At 39.4% G+C, this 21036-nt stretch overlaps 1 protein-coding gene across 1 annotated transcript; it reads right to left on the bottom strand.

Moving 5' to 3' along the window:
* Window positions 1-17978: 17978 nt before the first annotated feature.
* Window positions 17979-20631, bottom strand: LOC311140118 (transmembrane protein 196-like; the record flags this gene model as incomplete). Its single annotated transcript, XM_084175055.1, has 4 exons — window positions 17979-18134; window positions 18755-19009; window positions 20326-20382; window positions 20467-20631. The coding sequence occupies 4 exons, from the start codon at window positions 20629-20631 to the stop codon at window positions 18048-18050; spliced, it is 564 nt and encodes a 187-aa protein (XP_084031181.1). The 3' UTR covers window positions 17979-18047.
* Window positions 20632-21036: the final 405 nt, after the last annotated feature.

A 21036-nucleotide genomic window follows, 5' to 3' on the forward strand; every position in this document is an offset into this window, starting at 1 on the left:
TCATCATTATGACCTAACAAAACATACATTAGTCTACTGTCCTCATCATTATGACCTAACAAAACATACATTAGTCTACCGTCCTCATCATTATGACCTAACAAAACATACATTAGTCTACCGTCCTCATCATTATGACCTAACAAAACATACATTAGTCTACTGTCCTCATCATTATGACCTAACAAAACATACATTAGTCTACTGTCCTCATCATTATGACCTAACAAAACATACATTAGTCTACTGTCCTCATCATTACGACCTAACAAAACATACATTAGTCTACTGTCCTCATCATTATGACCTAACAAAACATACATTAGTCTACTGTCCTCATTATTATGACCTAACAAAACATACATTAGTCTACTGTCCTCATCATTAGGACCTAACAAAACATACATTAGTCTACTGTCCTCATCATTATGACCTAACAAAACATACATTAGTCTACTGTCCTCATCATTACGACCTAACAAAACATACATTAGTCTACTGTCCTCATCATTATGACCTAACAAAACATACATTAGTCTACTCTCCTCATCATTATGACCTAACAAAACATACATTAGTCTACTGTCCTCATCATTAGGACCTAACAAAACATACATTAGTCTACTGTCCTCATCATTATGACCTAACAAAACATACATTAGTCTACTGTCCTCATCATTACGACCTAACAAAACATACATTAGTCTACTGTCCTCATCATTATGACCTAACAAAACATACATTAGTCTACTGTCCTCATCATTATGACCTAACAAAACATACATTAGTCTACTGTCCTCATCATTAGGACCTAACAAAACATACATTAGTCTACTGTCCTCATCATTATGACCTAACAAAACATACATTAGTCTACTGTCCTCATCATTACGACCTAACAAAACATACATTAGTCTACTGTCCTCATCATTATGACCTAACAAAACATACATTAGTCTACTGTCCTCATCATTATGACCTAACAAAACATACATTAGTCTACTGTCCTCATCATTATGACCTAACAAAACATACATTAGTCTACTGTCCTCATCATTAGGACCTAACAAAACATACATTAGTCTACTGTCCTCATCATTATGACCTAACAAAACATACATTAGTCTACTGTCCTCATCATTACGACCTAACAAAACATACATTAGTCTACTGTCCTCATCATTATGACCTAACAAAACATACATTAGTCTACTGTCCTCATCATTATGACCTAACAAAACATACATTAGTCTACCGTCCTCATCATTATGACCTAACAAAACATACATTAATCTACCGTCCTCATCATTATGACCTAACAAAACATACATTAATCTACCATCCTCATCATTATGACCTAACAAAACATACATTAGTCTACTGTCCTCATCATTATGATCTAACAAAACATACATTAGTCTACTGTCCTCATCATTATGACCTAACAAAACATACATTAGTCTACTGTCCTCATCATTATGACCTAACAAAACATACATTAGTCTACTGTCCTCATCATTATGACCTAACAAAACATACATTAGTCTACTGTCCTCATCATTATGACCTAACAAAACATACATTAGTCTACCGTCCTCATCATTATGACCTAACAAAACATACATTAGTCTACCGTCCTCATCATTATGATCTAACAAAACATACATTAGTCTACTGTCCTCATCATTATGACCTAACAAAACATACATTAGTCTACTGTCCTCATCATTATGACCTAACAAAACATACATTAGTCTACTGTCCTCATCATTACGACCTAACAAAACATACATTAGTCTACTGTCCTCATCATTATGACCTAACAAAACATACATTAGTCTACTGTCCTCATTATTATGACCTAACAAAACATACATTAGTCTACTGTCCTCATCATTATGACCTAACAAAACATACATTAGTCTACCGTCCTCATCATTATGACCTAACAAAACATACATTTGTCTACTGTCCTCATCATTATGACCTAACAAAACATACATTAGTCTACTGTCCTCATCATTATGACTTAACAAAACATACATTAGTCTACTGTCCTCATCATTAGGACCTAACAAAACATACATTAGTCTACTGTCCTCATCATTATGACCTAACAAAACATACATTAGTCTACTGTCCTCATCATTAGGACCTAACAAAACATACATTAGTCTACTGTCCTCATCATTATGACCTAACAAAACATACATTAGTCTACTGTCCTCATCATTACGACCTAACAAAACATACATTAGTCTACTGTCCTCATCATTATGACCTAACAAAACATACATTAGTCTACTGTCCTCATCATTATGACCTAACAAAACATACATTAGTCTACCGTCCTCATCATTATGACCTAACAAAACATACATTAATCTACCGTCCTCATCATTATGACCTAACAAAACATACATTAATCTACCATCCTCATCATTATGACCTAACAAAACATACATTAGTCTACTGTCCTCATCATTATGACCTAACAAAACATACATTAGTCTACTGTCCTCATCATTATGACCTAACAAAACATACATTAGTCTACTGTCCTCATCATTATGACCTAACAAAACATACATTAGTCTACTGTCCTCATCATTATGACCTAACAAAACATACATTAGTCTACCGTCCTCATCATTATGACCTAACAAAACATACATTAGTCTACCGTCCTCATCATTATGACCTAACAAAACATACATTAGTCTACTGTCCTCATCATTATGACCTAACAAAACATACATTAGTCTACTGTCCTCATCATTATGACCTAACAAAACATACATTAGTCTACTGTCCTCATCATTACGACCTAACAAAACATACATTAGTCTACTGTCCTCATCATTATGACCTAACAAAACATACATTAGTCTACTGTCCTCATTATTATGACCTAACAAAACATACATTAGTCTACTGTCCTCATCATTAGGACCTAACAAAACATACATTAGTCTACTGTCCTCATCATTATGACCTAACAAAACATACATTAGTCTACTGTCCTCATCATTACGACCTAACAAAACATACATTAGTCTACTGTCCTCATCATTATGACCTAACAAAACATACATTAGTCTACTCTCCTCATCATTATGACCTAACAAAACATACATTAGTCTACTGTCCTCATCATTAGGACCTAACAAAACATACATTAGTCTACTGTCCTCATCATTATGACCTAACAAAACATACATTAGTCTACTGTCCTCATCATTACGACCTAACAAAACATACATTAGTCTACTGTCCTCATCATTATGACCTAACAAAACATACATTAGTCTACTGTCCTCATCATTATGACCTAACAAAACATACATTAGTCTACTGTCCTCATCATTAGGACCTAACAAAACATACATTAGTCTACTGTCCTCATCATTATGACCTAACAAAACATACATTAGTCTACTGTCCTCATCATTACGACCTAACAAAACATACATTAGTCTACTGTCCTCATCATTATGACCTAACAAAACATACATTAGTCTACTGTCCTCATCATTATGACCTAACAAAACATACATTAGTCTACTGTCCTCATCATTATGACCTAACAAAACATACATTAGTCTACTGTCCTCATCATTAGGACCTAACAAAACATACATTAGTCTACTGTCCTCATCATTATGACCTAACAAAACATACATTAGTCTACTGTCCTCATCATTACGACCTAACAAAACATACATTAGTCTACTGTCCTCATCATTATGACCTAACAAAACATACATTAGTCTACTGTCCTCATCATTATGACCTAACAAAACATACATTAGTCTACCGTCCTCATCATTATGACCTAACAAAACATACATTAATCTACCGTCCTCATCATTATGACCTAACAAAACATACATTAATCTACCATCCTCATCATTATGACCTAACAAAACATACATTAGTCTACTGTCCTCATCATTATGATCTAACAAAACATACATTAGTCTACTGTCCTCATCATTATGACCTAACAAAACATACATTAGTCTACTGTCCTCATCATTATGACCTAACAAAACATACATTAGTCTACTGTCCTCATCATTATGACCTAACAAAACATACATTAGTCTACTGTCCTCATTATTATGACCTAACAAAACATACATTAGTCTACTGTCCTCATCATTAGGACCTAACAAAACATACATTAGTCTACTGTCCTCATCATTATGACCTAACAAAACATACATTAGTCTACTGTCCTCATCATTACGACCTAACAAAACATACATTAGTCTACTGTCCTCATCATTATGACCTAACAAAACATACATTAGTCTACTGTCCTCATCATTACGACCTAACAAAACATACATTAGTCTACTGTCCTCATCATTATGACCTAACAAAACATACATTAGTCTACTGTCCTCATCATTACGACCTAACAAAACATACATTAGTCTACTGTCCTCATCATTATGACCTAACAAAACATACATTAGTCTACTGTCCTCATTATTATGACCTAACAAAACATACATTAGTCTACTGTCCTCATCATTAGGACCTAACAAAACATACATTAGTCTACTGTCCTCATCATTATGACCTAACAAAACATACATTAGTCTACTGTCCTCATCATTACGACCTAACAAAACATACATTAGTCTACTGTCCTCATCATTATGACCTAACAAAACATACATTAGTCTACTCTCCTCATCATTATGACCTAACAAAACATACATTAGTCTACTGTCCTCATCATTAGGACCTAACAAAACATACATTAGTCTACTGTCCTCATCATTATGACCTAACAAAACATACATTAGTCTACTGTCCTCATCATTACGACCTAACAAAACATACATTAGTCTACTGTCCTCATCATTATGACCTAACAAAACATACATTAGTCTACTGTCCTCATCATTATGACCTAACAAAACATACATTAGTCTACTGTCCTCATCATTATGACCTAACAAAACATACATTAGTCTACTGTCCTCATCATTAGGACCTAACAAAACATACATTAGTCTACTGTCCTCATCATTATGACCTAACAAAACATACATTAGTCTACTGTCCTCATCATTACGACCTAACAAAACATACATTAGTCTACTGTCCTCATCATTATGACCTAACAAAACATAAATTAGTCTACTGTCCTCATCATTATGACCTAACAAAACATACATTAGTCTACCGTCCTCATCATTATGACCTAACAAAACATACATTAATCTACCGTCCTCATCATTATGACCTAACAAAACATACATTAATCTACCATCCTCATCATTATGACCTAACAAAACATACATTAATCTACCATCCTCATCATTATGACCTAACAAAACATACATTAGTCTACTGTCCTCATCATTAGGACCTAACAAAACATACATTAGTCTACTGTCCTCATCATTATGACCTAACAAAACATACATTAGTCTACTGTCCTCATCATTACGACCTAACAAAACATACATTAGTCTACTGTCCTCATCATTATGACCTAACAAAACATACATTAGTCTACTCTCCTCATCATTATGACCTAACAAAACATACATTAGTCTACTGTCCTCATCATTAGGACCTAACAAAACATACATTAGTCTACTGTCCTCATCATTATGACCTAACAAAACATACATTAGTCTACTGTCCTCATCATTACGACCTAACAAAACATACATTAGTCTACTGTCCTCATCATTATGACCTAACAAAACATACATTAGTCTACTGTCCTCATTATTATGACCTAACAAAACATACATTAGTCTACTGTCCTCATCATTAGGACCTAACAAAACATACATTAGTCTACTGTCCTCATCATTATGACCTAACAAAACATACATTAGTCTACTGTCCTCATCATTACGACCTAACAAAACATACATTAGTCTACTGTCCTCATCATTATGACCTAACAAAACATACATTAGTCTACTCTCCTCATCATTATGACCTAACAAAACATACATTAGTCTACTGTCCTCATCATTAGGACCTAACAAAACATACATTAGTCTACTGTCCTCATCATTATGACCTAACAAAACATACATTAGTCTACTGTCCTCATCATTACGACCTAACAAAACATACATTAGTCTACTGTCCTCATCATTATGACCTAACAAAACATACATTAGTCTACTGTCCTCATCATTATGACCTAACAAAACATACATTAGTCTACTGTCCTCATCATTATGACCTAACAAAACATACATTAGTCTACTGTCCTCATCATTAGGACCTAACAAAACATACATTAGTCTACTGTCCTCATCATTATGACCTAACAAAACATACATTAGTCTACTGTCCTCATCATTACGACCTAACAAAACATACATTAGTCTACTGTCCTCATCATTATGACCTAACAAAACATAAATTAGTCTACTGTCCTCATCATTATGACCTAACAAAACATACATTAGTCTACCGTCCTCATCATTATGACCTAACAAAACATACATTAATCTACCGTCCTCATCATTATGACCTAACAAAACATACATTAATCTACCATCCTCATCATTATGACCTAACAAAACATACATTAATCTACCATCCTCATCATTATGACCTAACAAAACATACATTAGTCTACTGTCCTCATCATTATGACCTAACAAAACATACATTAGTCTACCGTCCTCATCATTATGACCTAACAAAACATACATTTGTCTACTGTCCTCATCATTATGACCTAACAAAACATACATTAGTCTACTGTCCTCATCATTATGACTTAACAAAACATACATTAGTCTACTGTCCTCATCATTATGACTTAACAAAACATACATTAGTCTACTGTCCTCATCATTATGACCTAACAAAACATACATTAGTCTACCGTCCTCATCATTATGACCTAACAAAACATACATTAGTCTACCGTCCTCATCATTATGACCTAACAAAACATACATTAGTCTACCGTCCTCATCATTATGACCTAACAAAACATACATTAGTCTACTGTCCTCATCATTATGACCTAACAAAACATACATTAGTCTACTGTCCTCATCATTATGACCTAACAAAACATACATTACTCTACTGTCCTCATCATTATGACCTAACAAAACATACATTAGTCTACTGTCCTCATCATTATGACCTAACAAAACATACATTAGTCTACTGTCCTCATCATTAGGACCTAACAAAACATACATTAGTCTACTGTCCTCATCATTATGACCTAACAAAACATACATTAGTCTACTGTCCTCATCATTAGGACCTAACAAAACATACATTAGTCTACTGTCCTCATCATTATGACCTAACAAAACATACATTAGTCTACTGTCCTCATCATTATGACCTAACAAAACATACATTAGTCTACTGTCCTCATCATTATGACCTAACAAAACATACATTAGTCTACTGTCCTCATCATTATGACCTAACAAAACATACATTAGTCTACCGTCCTCATCATTATGACCTAACAAAACATACATTAATCTACCGTCCTCATCATTATGACCTAACAAAACATACATTAATCTACCATCCTCATCATTATGACCTAACAAAACATACATTAGTCTACTGTCCTCATCATTATGATCTAACAAAACATACATTAGTCTACTGTCCTCATCATTATGACCTAACAAAACATACATTAGTCTACTGTCCTCATCATTATGACCTAACAAAACATACATTAGTCTACTGTCCTCATCATTATGACCTAACAAAACATACATTAGTCTACTGTCCTCATCATTATGACCTAACAAAACATACATTAGTCTACCGTCCTCATCATTATGACCTAACAAAACATACATTAGTCTACCGTCCTCATCATTATGATCTAACAAAACATACATTAGTCTACTGTCCTCATCATTATGACCTAACAAAACATACATTAGTCTACTGTCCTCATCATTATGACCTAACAAAACATACATTAGTCTACTGTCCTCATCATTACGACCTAACAAAACATACATTAGTCTACTGTCCTCATCATTATGACCTAACAAAACATACATTAGTCTACTGTCCTCATTATTATGACCTAACAAAACATACATTAGTCTACTGTCCTCATCATTAGGACCTAACAAAACATACATTAGTCTACTGTCCTCATCATTATGACCTAACAAAACATACATTAGTCTACTGTCCTCATCATTACGACCTAACAAAACATACATTAGTCTACTGTCCTCATCATTATGACCTAACAAAACATACATTAGTCTACTCTCCTCATCATTATGACCTAACAAAACATACATTAGTCTACTGTCCTCATCATTAGGACCTAACAAAACATACATTAGTCTACTGTCCTCATCATTATGACCTAACAAAACATACATTAGTCTACTGTCCTCATCATTACGACCTAACAAAACATACATTAGTCTACTGTCCTCATCATTATGACCTAACAAAACATACATTAGTCTACTGTCCTCATCATTATGACCTAACAAAACATACATTAGTCTACTGTCCTCATCATTATGACCTAACAAAACATACATTAGTCTACTGTCCTCATCATTAGGACCTAACAAAACATACATTAGTCTACTGTCCTCATCATTATGACCTAACAAAACATACATTAGTCTACTGTCCTCATCATTACGACCTAACAAAACATACATTAGTCTACTGTCCTCATCATTATGACCTAACAAAACATAAATTAGTCTACTGTCCTCATCATTATGACCTAACAAAACATACATTAGTCTACCGTCCTCATCATTATGACCTAACAAAACATACATTAATCTACCGTCCTCATCATTATGACCTAACAAAACATACATTAATCTACCATCCTCATCATTATGACCTAACAAAACATACATTAATCTACCATCCTCATCATTATGACCTAACAAAACATACATTAGTCTACTGTCCTCATCATTATGACCTAACAAAACATACATTAGTCTACCGTCCTCATCATTATGACCTAACAAAACATACATTTGTCTACTGTCCTCATCATTATGACCTAACAAAACATACATTAGTCTACTGTCCTCATCATTATGACTTAACAAAACATACATTAGTCTACTGTCCTCATCATTATGACTTAACAAAACATACATTAGTCTACTGTCCTCATCATTATGACCTAACAAAACTTACATTAGTCTACCGTCCTCATCATTATGACCTAACAAAACATACATTAGTCTACCGTCCTCATCATTATGACCTAACAAAACATACATTAGTCTACCGTCCTCATCATTATGACCTAACAAAACATACATTAGTCTACTGTCCTCATCATTATGACCTAACAAAACATACATTAGTCTACTGTCCTCATCATTATGACCTAACAAAACATACATTACTCTACTGTCCTCATCATTATGACCTAACAAAACATACATTAGTCTACTGTCCTCATCATTATGACCTAACAAAACATACATTAGTCTACTGTCCTCATCATTAGGACCTAACAAAACATACATTAGTCTACTGTCCTCATCATTATGACCTAACAAAACATACATTAGTCTACTGTCCTCATCATTACGACCTAACAAAACATACATTAGTCTACTGTCCTCATCATTATGACCTAACAAAACATACATTAGTCTACTGTCCTCATCATTACGACCTAACAAAACATACATTAGTCTACTGTCCTCATCATTACGACCTAACAAAACATACATTAGTCTACTGTCCTCATCATTATGACCTAACAAAACATACATTAGTCTACTGTCCTCATCATTATGACCTAACAAAACATACATTAGTCTACTGTCCTCATCATTATGACCTAACAAAACATACATTAGTCTACTGTCCTCATCATTATGACCTAACAAAACATACATTAGTCTACTGTCCTCATCATTATGACCTAACAAAACATACATTAGTCTACTGTCCTCATCATAATGACCTAACAAAACATACATTAGTCTACTGTCCTCATCATAATGAACTAACAAAACTAGCTAGTTTCTGGTGCGGAAAGTGGAGACACACAAACACGTTTGTTTAACTATCCTTGTGGGGACCAAACAATTGATTCCCATTCAAAATCCTACTTTCCCTAACCTTTAACCCTAACCTTAACCCCAAACCCCTAACACACACAAACACACACACACACCCCTGACTGCAATTTGATATTAATTAGCATGAATCGCTCAAAACACAAAATCATTTTCAGTATCAGCAAATATTGCACTAGATTCTTGAATAACACAGGGCATGAATCATTAGTGTTCATATATCCTTACTGTGTCAGTAGTATTGACCCGTTGCTCTCCTCCTCCTCCAGCTAAACATCCCTCTGGTTCTTACATTACCAGTGGAACTGAGAAAGTCGAGGTTGATACCTCAGCAAAATCTGTCCGGCCCACGATCCCATTCAATCTGGCCCACGGAGGGTTGAGGTTTTTGTGTGAAAAATCTTCTTTTGGGAGAAAGAAAACACACACTCCAGGCCACACTTGAACGTCTAAAACTAGACAGGAAGTATTTGGAAATTATAATGGACGTATATATTATCACATAACTGCCTTTTTTTCTGGCCCGCAAATTGATTTCGACAAACAAATATGTGCGGCCCTCAGTTGAATTTCAAAATCCTGATGTGGCCCTCGAGCCAAAACGTTTGCCCACCCCTGTCTAGAGCCTGCTGTTAGAGTCTCCTCCGCCTTATCAAAGGGCCATGCTGTGAGGGAATCGCTTTAAAGTGATGTACATGTGGCTGGCTGGTGGAAAAAGTGACAGTGAAAGAAACACAGTGTGTCCAAGGATGTGGATATGACCCAGCAAACCACAGCGATCACTCCCAAACAGACTCACAAACACTTCACATTTCCTCTCCCTGCAATGAGTCACAGAGCTGGAGCGGCAGATTTTCACCATTCCCAGCGGTGGTCCTGGAGAGAGAGAGAGAGAGAGAAGAGAGGGAGAGAGAAGAGAGGGAGAGAGAGGCACCTCTTGCCAAAAGTATGACCACCTCTTATACTACTGTATGTTCTAACTCTTGTACATAGTGGTGTAGTAATACTCATTATTATTAAGACTCATTATTAGTAATACCCATTATTATTCATACTCATTATTATTAATACTAAATATTACTAATACTCAATATTATTAATACTCAATATTATTAATACTCATTATTAGTACTACTCATTATTATAAGTGGCAAATATTTATTGTAATTTTATGGCACTGTACGAAATGCTAATTTATTTACATGTTACACTAAGGGAATTGAAATGTTCTCTTAATTGTTCTTGGTCTGAAGGAGTGTCTTTGGTATATAACAGCTGACTGATTGATGAGGAGTTGATGAGAGGCTGGTTTCAGGACAGATCAACAAGTGACTCAATGAAACCATGACTGTAGAAAAACACCATCTAGAGGCCGCATTCCAAATGGCACTCTATATCCCCTATATAGGGCACTTCAGATCCCTATAGGCTCTGGTCAAAAGTAGTGCCCTAAACAGGGAATAGGGTGCCATTTGAGACACATAGTGCACAGTACACGGCCTCTTCAGTAATCTATCTCCCTCCATGGAGGCAGTGTTATACTCTGCTCTTTTAGAGGTCTGCTTCCATGCGCTGGTCTCAACATTCATCCATTACCTTCCACAGTACTCAACTACCAGAGTGACACATGAACTGCGGGCCAAGAAACCGTAAACCCATGTTTGTTTTGATTTAGTCTAATTGTTAAACTTTCTCAGCCTTCACATCGTCTGTCACCAAATTATTAGAGTGTACTCAGAGGAGGAGTGGGGAGTGATGGAGTGATGGAGGGATAGAGAGATGGAGGGATGGAGTGATGGAGCAGACACTACTGATGCTTTTATAGTGTACACAGAGGAGGAGTGGGGAGGGATGGAGTGATGGAGGGATGGGTGATGGAGCAGACACTACTGATGCTTTTATAGTGTACATAGAGGAGGAGTGGGGAGGGATGGAGTGATGGAGGGATGGGTGATGGAGCAGACACTACTGATGCTTTTATAGTGTACATAGAGGAGGAGTGGGGAGTGATGGAGTGATGGAGGGATGGGTGATGGAGCAGACACTACTGATGCTTTTATAGTGTACATAGAGGAGGAGTGGGGAGTGATGGAGTGATGGAGGGATGGGTGATGGAGCAGACACTACTGATGCTTTTATAGTGTACATAGAGGAGGAGTGGGGAGGGATGGAGTGATGGAGGGATGGGGGATGGGGCAGACACCACTGGTGCTTTTATAGTGTACATAAATCAAGGGGCTAATAAATTAATAGCTGCATAACTTCTTGGCCTCAGCATATATCACAGAGGGGAACAAGTTGAAGTCCTGTATACCCCAGAGGACAGAAGAATGCTTCTGTTCAGAACTGTGATTTGTGGATGTCTCTTAGACACATTAGCCTCTGAAACTCAAGCTCAAAGACGGTGATCAGGCTCCGCGGGGCCAAGGGCTCCAGTTACACACACTAACAAGCAGAGCCCCTCTGTATACAACAGGTCTGTGTCCCAAAAGGCACCATATTCCCTATATACTACACTACTTTTGACCAGGACCCATAGAATCCTGTTCCCTATATAGTGCACTACCTTTGACCAGGACCCATAAGGCTCTTGTCAAAAGTAGTGCACTATATGGGGAACAGGGTGCCATTTGGGACGCACACCAGAACACCTCTGAATCATGTCTACCTGCAATGTCATGGGTGTGTTATTGGATTGATAGGGGTTTTGGAGGAACATACTTTTTTGGCACATTTTCAAGAAGTTAGTTACAGGCTACGTTAGTGGACTCATAAAACAGGCCCCTTAAATGGAAAATCTGCGATTCAAACAACAGAGATTATACATCATTAATTTAAACATCCAAAAACGGATGTACCAATCCCAGATTGCCCCTTTAAACCAGAACTACACTCCCTGCCAACGTTCTCCTTTCCAGGCTGGCTGAAGTGAACTGTAGTGGAAATGTAGTTTTGTCTAGACACAAATTCCAAAAGATTATAAAGAACCATTAATCTCTATGAGTTTGCAGATTCAAACTTCTTACAGGGAGCAAATGGAGAGGCAGTGGATTACTAGAAGAGAAAGGACAACAGAGGAAATAATATGGAAGGACAGTACAGATTAACATGGTATTAGATACGGGATAATGTTCTCATGGCTTTCACCTCTTTGTATCAACACAGACATAAAGAGCTCGTTCAGACTGAATAGACATGAACACACAATGCATGTCCCGATCAATTCCTTGTCTTTTGACACCACAACATACATGCGTTTACTTTATGAATAATCTCTTCCCTTATCAAGGACTACAAGTCATGAAGGGTTAGACTCTTTCTCAGTCAAACCCCATCAATCCCTGCCCTTATCAAGGACTACAAGTCATGAAGGGTTAGACTCTTTCTCAGTCAAACCCCATCAATCCCTGCCCTTATCAAGGACTACAAGTCATGAAGGGTTAGACTCTTTCTCAGTCAAACCTCATCAATCCCTGTGGTATACAATGGAACAGCCCAGTTCATCTGTGTATATTAAGGGCAGCTCGTGTTGTTGGATGGAAATAGTTTTACCCACAATACGATAGTTCCACCCCTTGGATTGACAGTGTACTGCAGTCTAATTCCCAGTCTAAAATCTCCTGTTTGCTCTCACACAACTGAACAACTACTACAGTCAATGGTACAATATTAGCCAAAGGATAAAGAACATGACCACTTCATAATGGAGTTATATAATCAACATGATGCCACATATACATCCAGTACAGTACATAAGTGATGATAGAATTAAATATCAGATGTAAACAGTATTTGACTTGGGCAGGAGCTCACCGGAACTGAGTACAGGCACCTCAAATGTTCTTCTGCTTTGCTTGAGTTCCTGCACATCGTATAGAATATTACCTCAAAAGTATTGAGGGTTCCCGCACCTAAATATAAACGGTACCAGCACCCAAAATGAGTACCTGCCCGTATTTCAGTCCAAATCAAGCACTGGGTGTAAAATGAGACCGTGTGATCACAGAACACTTCTGGCTGAACCTGTGGGATGTCTGTTGTTCACCTAAACAAATCTACAGTGATATTCAGTGCACCCGCACACACACTCAGGATGCGTCCCAAATGGCACCCTATTCCCTTTATAGTGCACTACCTTTAACCAGGGCCCATAGGGCACCATGCACTATGTAGGGAATAGGGTGCCATTTGGGACACAGCCTCAGTCTGCTCTGTATACAAATCACCTCCCAAATATTGTGGGGGCTGATTCTTTCTGTGGCTCCAGGATTAACCTTCAGTCATATATCTTCAGACACTCCCTTCCGAGACAGGCAGGCAGACAGACACACATACAGAGGCAGACAGACAAATAGACACACAGACAGACAGGCAGGCAGACAGACAGACAGAGAGACACACACACACAGAGGCAGACAGACAGAGACAGGGGCAGACAGACAGAGGCAGGCAGGCAGGCAGGCAGGCAGGCAGACAGACAGACAGACAGACAGACAGACAGACAGACAGACAGACAGACAGACAGACAGACAGACAGACAGACAGACAGACAGACAGAGATGAATTAGCAGTGGTGGGGGAACATCACCTTGTCTACATCCCAAATAGCACCCTATTCCCTGTATAGTGCACTACTATTGTCTTTCTCTCTGCATGGTTGGGAAGGGCCCTTCAGTTGATTTCACTGATAGTCCACACCTGCTGTTTAACAAACATGTGAGGAATAACATTTGATTTGATTAGACTTTTGACCAGGGCCCATAATGTTCTGATAGAGGGAACAGGGTGCCATTGAGACAGACACTCTGTATCTGTGCTGCTGAAGGAAATGGTTTGGTGTAGCTACATATCTGGAGCTGCCCATCACTGACTGAGTCTTTTTCTGTCATTCTCACTTTTTAACCAGATAGCAGACAACTGTGGTGATTCAGCTGCAGTACAGTATCAACACAGGTAACTAAAGTACAGTACAGTACGGACCTCTCCACCGGGGCAATATCGTGTGCATCTCAAATGGCACACTATTCACTATATATGCCCTATGGGCCCTGGTCAAAAGTAGTGCACTATAAAGGGAATAGGGTGCCATTTGGACACATCCACTGATCCATCACTGTAGTACTCACTCAACATTCCCTGGAAACATAAAAGATGGCATATGTCTGTCTCTGAGCGCTTCCCCTAAAGTCTCTCCTGAAGGAAAGAACCCTAAAGTCTCTCCTGAAGGAAATAACCCTAAAGTCTCTCCTGAAGGAAAGAACCCTAAAGTCTCTCCTGAAGGAAAGAACCCTAAAGTCTCTCCTGAAAGAAATAACCCTAAAGTCTCTCCTGAAGGAAATAACCCTAAAGTCTCTCCTGAAGGAAATAACCCTAAAGTCTCTCCTGAAGGAAATAACCCTAAAGTCTCTCCTGAAGGAAATAACCCTAAAGTCTCTCCTGAAGGAAAGAACCCTAAAGTCTCTCCTGAAGGAAATAACCCTAAAGTCTCTCCTGAAGGAAAGAACCCTAAAGTCTCTCCTGAAGGAAAGAAAAATACAATGGAATAATAGAATAAGTTATTATTGGCAGCCAGCCAGCCAGCCAGTCAGTTAGTCAGTCAGTCAGTCAGTCAGCCAGCCAGTTAGTCAGCCAGCCAGTCAGCCAGTCAGCCATCCAGCCAGCCAGCCAGTCAGTCAGCCAGTCAGCCAGCCAGTTAGTCAGCCAGCCAGTCAGCCAGTCAGCCATCCAGCCAGCCAGCCAGTCAGTCAGTCAGCCAGTCAGTCTGCCAGTCAGTCAGTTAGTCAGTCAGCCAGTCAGCCAGTCAGTCTGCCAGTCAGCCAGCCAGCCAGCCAGTCAGCCAGCCAGTCAGCCAGTATGTTAGTCAGTCAGCCAGTCAGCCAGTCAGCCAGTCAGTCAGTCAGTCAGTCAGCCAGTCAGTCAGTCAGTTAGCCAGCCAGCCAGCCAGTCAGCCAGTCTGCCAGTCTGCCAGTCAGCCAGTCTGCCAGTCAGTCAGTCAGCCAGCCAGTTAGTCAGCCAGCCAGTCAGCCAGTCAGCCAGCCAGCCAGTCAGCCAGTCAGCCAGTCAGTCAGCCAGTCAGCCAGCCAGTCAGCCAGTCAGTAATTCAGTCAGCCAGTCAGCCAGCCAGTCAGTCAGCCAGCCAGTCAGCCAGTCAGTCAGCCAGTCAGTCAGCCAGTCAGCCAGCCAGTCAGCCAGTCGTCCGGGACTAGAGCCAGGTGAAACAGTATTTGGAAGTTTTTCCAAAAAAAAGGGAAAGGAGAAAAATATAGCAGTCAGTCAGTTTGTCTCCCACACCTCCACCTGGTTCACCGTGGCAACAGATTTATAGGACAGACAGAGCTGGGTGAGGACCTTCAGGGGAGCTTTGTTTGGAAGGTTTCACCCTGTCCAATGTCCGCATGAGAGCAGGGGTGGCCTTGGAAGGACGAGGTTTCACTTTACAGGAAGTTCTGGTGGTTCTCACAACTCCCCGGGATACAGTCTTCCTGTGTCCCAAATGGCATCCTCCCTATGGGCTCTGGTCAAAAGTAGTGCACTGTGTATGGAATAGGGTGCCATTTGGGACGTACCCATCATCTGTATTCTTACTTTACAAGGGATGAGGGAGTCGGTTAGAGAATACATGAATGTCTTTCCTCGTCCGTCCAGACTCTGCTTAACTTCTCTGGACAGCATTCCCATAAATAGGACTCGATATTTTCAGGTTAAGGGATACACAAACTGCAACACTCATGTATCCATAACGTTCCAGATTTATTATGCTGTTTAAACGTTCTACTACAAGAATCATCGTCTGAGTCCCTATTCCCTATATAGTGCACTACCTTTGTCCATAGGACTCTGGTCAAAAGTAGTGCACTATATAGGGAATAGGGTGCCATTTGGGACACCTAAGTTAAAAGGAGATGGAGTGCTCCCTCTAGTGGGGAAAATATAACTATCACTACTGCCTACTACTGGTGGTGGTCTGCTGCAAAATATACTAATGCATTTAGAATTAATTTCCTACTGGATACAATAAAGTCATCAAAATCATCACCATCATCATCATCATTCATCATCATCCATCGAAGTCGTCATCCATCATCATCGTTGTCATCCATCATCATCATCATCATCATTATCATTCATCATCATTCATCGAAGTCGTCATCCATCATCATCGTTGTCATCCATCATCATCATCATCATCATCATCATTCATCATCATCCATCGAAGTCGTCATCCATCATCATCGTTGTCATCCATCATCATCATCATCATCATTATCATTCATCATCATTCATCGAAGTCGTCATCCATCATCATCGATGTCATCCATCATCATCATCATCATCATCATTCATCATCATCCATCGAAGTCTTCATCATCCATCATCATCGTTGTCATCCATCATCATCATCATCATTCATCATCACCATCATTAAACCTTTAATTCATTATAATTCTCTAAATTGTAAAACCATGTCACAGATGGGACATTATTATATTTGCATGCTTATGAATAAACAATAACATATTTAAATAATAAATACATAAATAATAATTAAAATTAATAATAGTACTGGAAACAACATCCACCGTATGACATGATCTCTATGACCAGTCAAACTCAGAAGCAGTAATGTCTCTCAATGTCTTAACACTGACAATCTCAATTGTTTTAGTTGTTCTTTTTGAGCCTTTGGAGGTGCCATAGCTTTGTCCCCTTTACCTGCTGTTTCCATGTTCTCCAAAGCCCTGTCTGGGGACTATCCAGGTGCATCATTCAGCCTCCATCGTCATTGGTGAGCCGATTGTCAAATCTCACAGCGCCTTCTCATAGCGTTGCCGTAACTTCCGTTGATTAAGTTGATTCCTTTGTGTATCAGTTAAGTGCAAGAGATCACGTCCCCTGCAACCGTTGGGGTTGTATGGAACCAACATTGTCTCCAAGTTGCTTTGAATACAGTAACACAGCTGGGCTTTAGCCTAATGATAATGGAGGTGAGGACTTTCCATTGAAGGAGATCTGGGGGATGCTGGCTGCTCTTTCAGATCTCTCAGCAAACTCCTGGAATAAAGAACAGTACAGTGGGGTTATATGAGGTTCACAATTATGACTTTTTTGTCATTTTAGTTAGCAGACACTTATGAAGAGCGACTAAAAATAGGTGCATTCCAGTGGAGGCTGCTGAGGGGAGGACGGCTCATAATAATGGCTGGAACGGAGCAAATGGAATGGCATCAAACACCTGGAAACCATGTACTTGATACCATTCCACTAATTCTGCTCCAGTCATTACCATGAGCCCGTCCTCCCCAAGTAAGGTTGCACCAACCTCCTGTGGTGCATTCATATCTCTCTTTAGAACAGGGGTTCTCAACTCCGATCCTCGAGTAGCTCCAACAGTACACATTTTTGTTGTAGCCCTGGACAAACATACCTGATTCAACTTATTGAGGGCTTGATGATTAGTTGACAAGTTGAATCAGGTGTGCTTGTCCGGGATACAATAATAATGTGTATCGTTGGGGGTACTGGAGGACCGGAGTTGGGAAACCACTGCTTTAGAAACACATAGTGACAGAAATGACAGGCCATTCACTCTGTCTGACTGAAATGTCACTATTTTATTTCCAATTATATAACATTATTGAGTTTTCCATTTTTTAATTTTTATCTGAGCTCACCTTTTCACTCATCTCATGGGAGTGGTACAGGGACAGCTCTCTCTCCAGGTACATCCTCTGCTGTTCGCTGCTGGCCAGACGACAGGTGAGCCAGGTAAACAGGATGGACACTCCGATGCCCAGGCAGGCCAGCACCATGATGGCCAGGTAGAGGGACGGCAGGGCATCGGGACGCTTTGCCACCACACGCACAAACTGGAAGTTTAGGATCCCACTGATCAGCCCACAGATACAGCAGGCTGAAAACAGGATCATCTGGAGAGAGAGAGAGGGAGGGAGAGAGAGATAGAATCACAGAAAAATAAATGTCCTTACTATGACTGAGATATGTGGTTGTCCCACCTACATTTACATTTACATTTTAGTCATTTAGCAGACGCTCTTATCCAGAGCGACTTACAGTTAGTGCATACATTATTATTTTATTTTTTTCTTCATGGGAATCAAACCCACAACCCTGGCGTTGCAAACGCCATGCTCTACCAACTGCGCTACATCCCTGCCGGCCATTCCCTCCCCTACCCTGGACGACGCTGGGCCAATTGTGCGCCGCCCCATGGGTCTCCCGGTCGCGGCCAGCTTCGACAGCTATCTTAAGATGAATGTGCTAATTGTATGTGGCTCTGGATAAGAGCGTCTGCTAAATTACTACTACTACTACTACAAATTTTGCCATGGGGTGAAGAGAAATTGTTGTAGTTTTAAAGAAAATTTCCTGCAATTCTACACATTTTGCCATGGGGTGGAGAGACATTTTTGCAGTTTTAAAGCTAATTTCCTACAATTCTACACATTTTGCCATGGGGTGGAGAGACATTTTTGCAGTTTTAAAGCTAATTTCCTACAATTCTACACATTTTGCCATGGGGTGGAGAGACATTTTTGCAGTTTTAAAGCTAATTTCCTACAATTCTACACATTTTGCCATGACTTATGCCATGTTAATGATATCTGAATGAGAGTGACTAACAAAATCAATGAGGGGCCCTCTGGACGTCAGGGCCTCTGAGCACGTGCCCTGCATGCCTGGTCGGTACTCGGCCATGATTACTACAAGTTTAGATGGCTGGCTAGACTAATTTAGCAATCTAAAAATGGTTAGCTGACATGGCCAACTGAGTGACTGTCAGTGACTGACATAACAGCAGCCTCGGGCCCTAAGCAACCGCTTATGTCGCTTATGCCTGGAGCCGGCCCTGGGTGTTTCAAGTTTAGAGTTTTAATGTCACATGCACAAGTACAGTGAAATGCCTTTCTTGCAAGCTCTAACCCTGGCAAGCTCTAACCCCAACAATGCACTGAATGTTCAAAAAAAGGGTTCCAAAATGGTTCTTTGGCTGTCCCCATAGGATAAACATTTTGGGTTCCAGGTAGAACCCTTTAGGGTTCCAGGTAGAACCCTCTGTGGAAAGGATTATACCTGGAACCTAAAAGGTTCTCCCTGAAACCAAAAAAGGTTATTCAAATGGTTATCCTATGGGGACAGCCAAAGAACCCATTTAGGTTGTAGATAGCACCTTTTTTTCTAAGAGTGTACCCATGTTAAATATATTGTATTAAAATCAACTTACAATCAAGCCTGACCTCTTCTTTGCACACACCATCCCACATAGTCCACAGATGAGAAACTGGGGGGAAATAAAAAGTTATACCCTCCCATTCCTATTAACCATAGAGCTAATAATACTGCAAAAGTGAATGATTTGACTTACACACACTCCGCTCCATATAGGGGAGGCATCCCCCAGCTGCAGCTTGTGAACCGACCGGACTCGGATGATGCCGACCACCCCGAGGGCGATGCTGGATGCACCGAGCCCCATCTCCAACACCGACAGTACCACCAGACTCCAGATGGTACATCCTCTCTCCGGCATCACTCATTCCTCCACAACGTGTCAGTCAAGAGATGGTGGTGGTGGTCACCCCCTCGAACCACCCAAAAAGCAGCGAGTATTGTTTTTTGCGCTAAAGACATTAATCCATTAATCCAAATTACGCAGGTGGACTTTTGCTCAGAGGGAATGTTTTCTATCCAGTATCCACCAAGTGATCCAGACTCCACTGTAAGACTTTAAAAGGTATTCCTAAATCATATCTTGTCATGGACTACTTGGACTATTAGGAGGCGTTTTGGACAGCTCTGCAGACAGCTAGTATGCGTGTTTGATCTACTGTAAAAGTAGATCAAACACAACTGGCCAGTTGCCACCCTCTCAAAACTTTCCTTGCGCACAGCTGCAGGGGTCGCGACTCACGTGACTTCCTTGACCTCTTATAGT

Source organism: Coregonus lavaretus, assembly GCF_964263955.1.
Source record: "Coregonus lavaretus genome assembly, chromosome: 13".
Lineage (NCBI taxonomy): Eukaryota > Metazoa > Chordata > Actinopteri > Salmoniformes > Salmonidae > Coregonus > Coregonus lavaretus.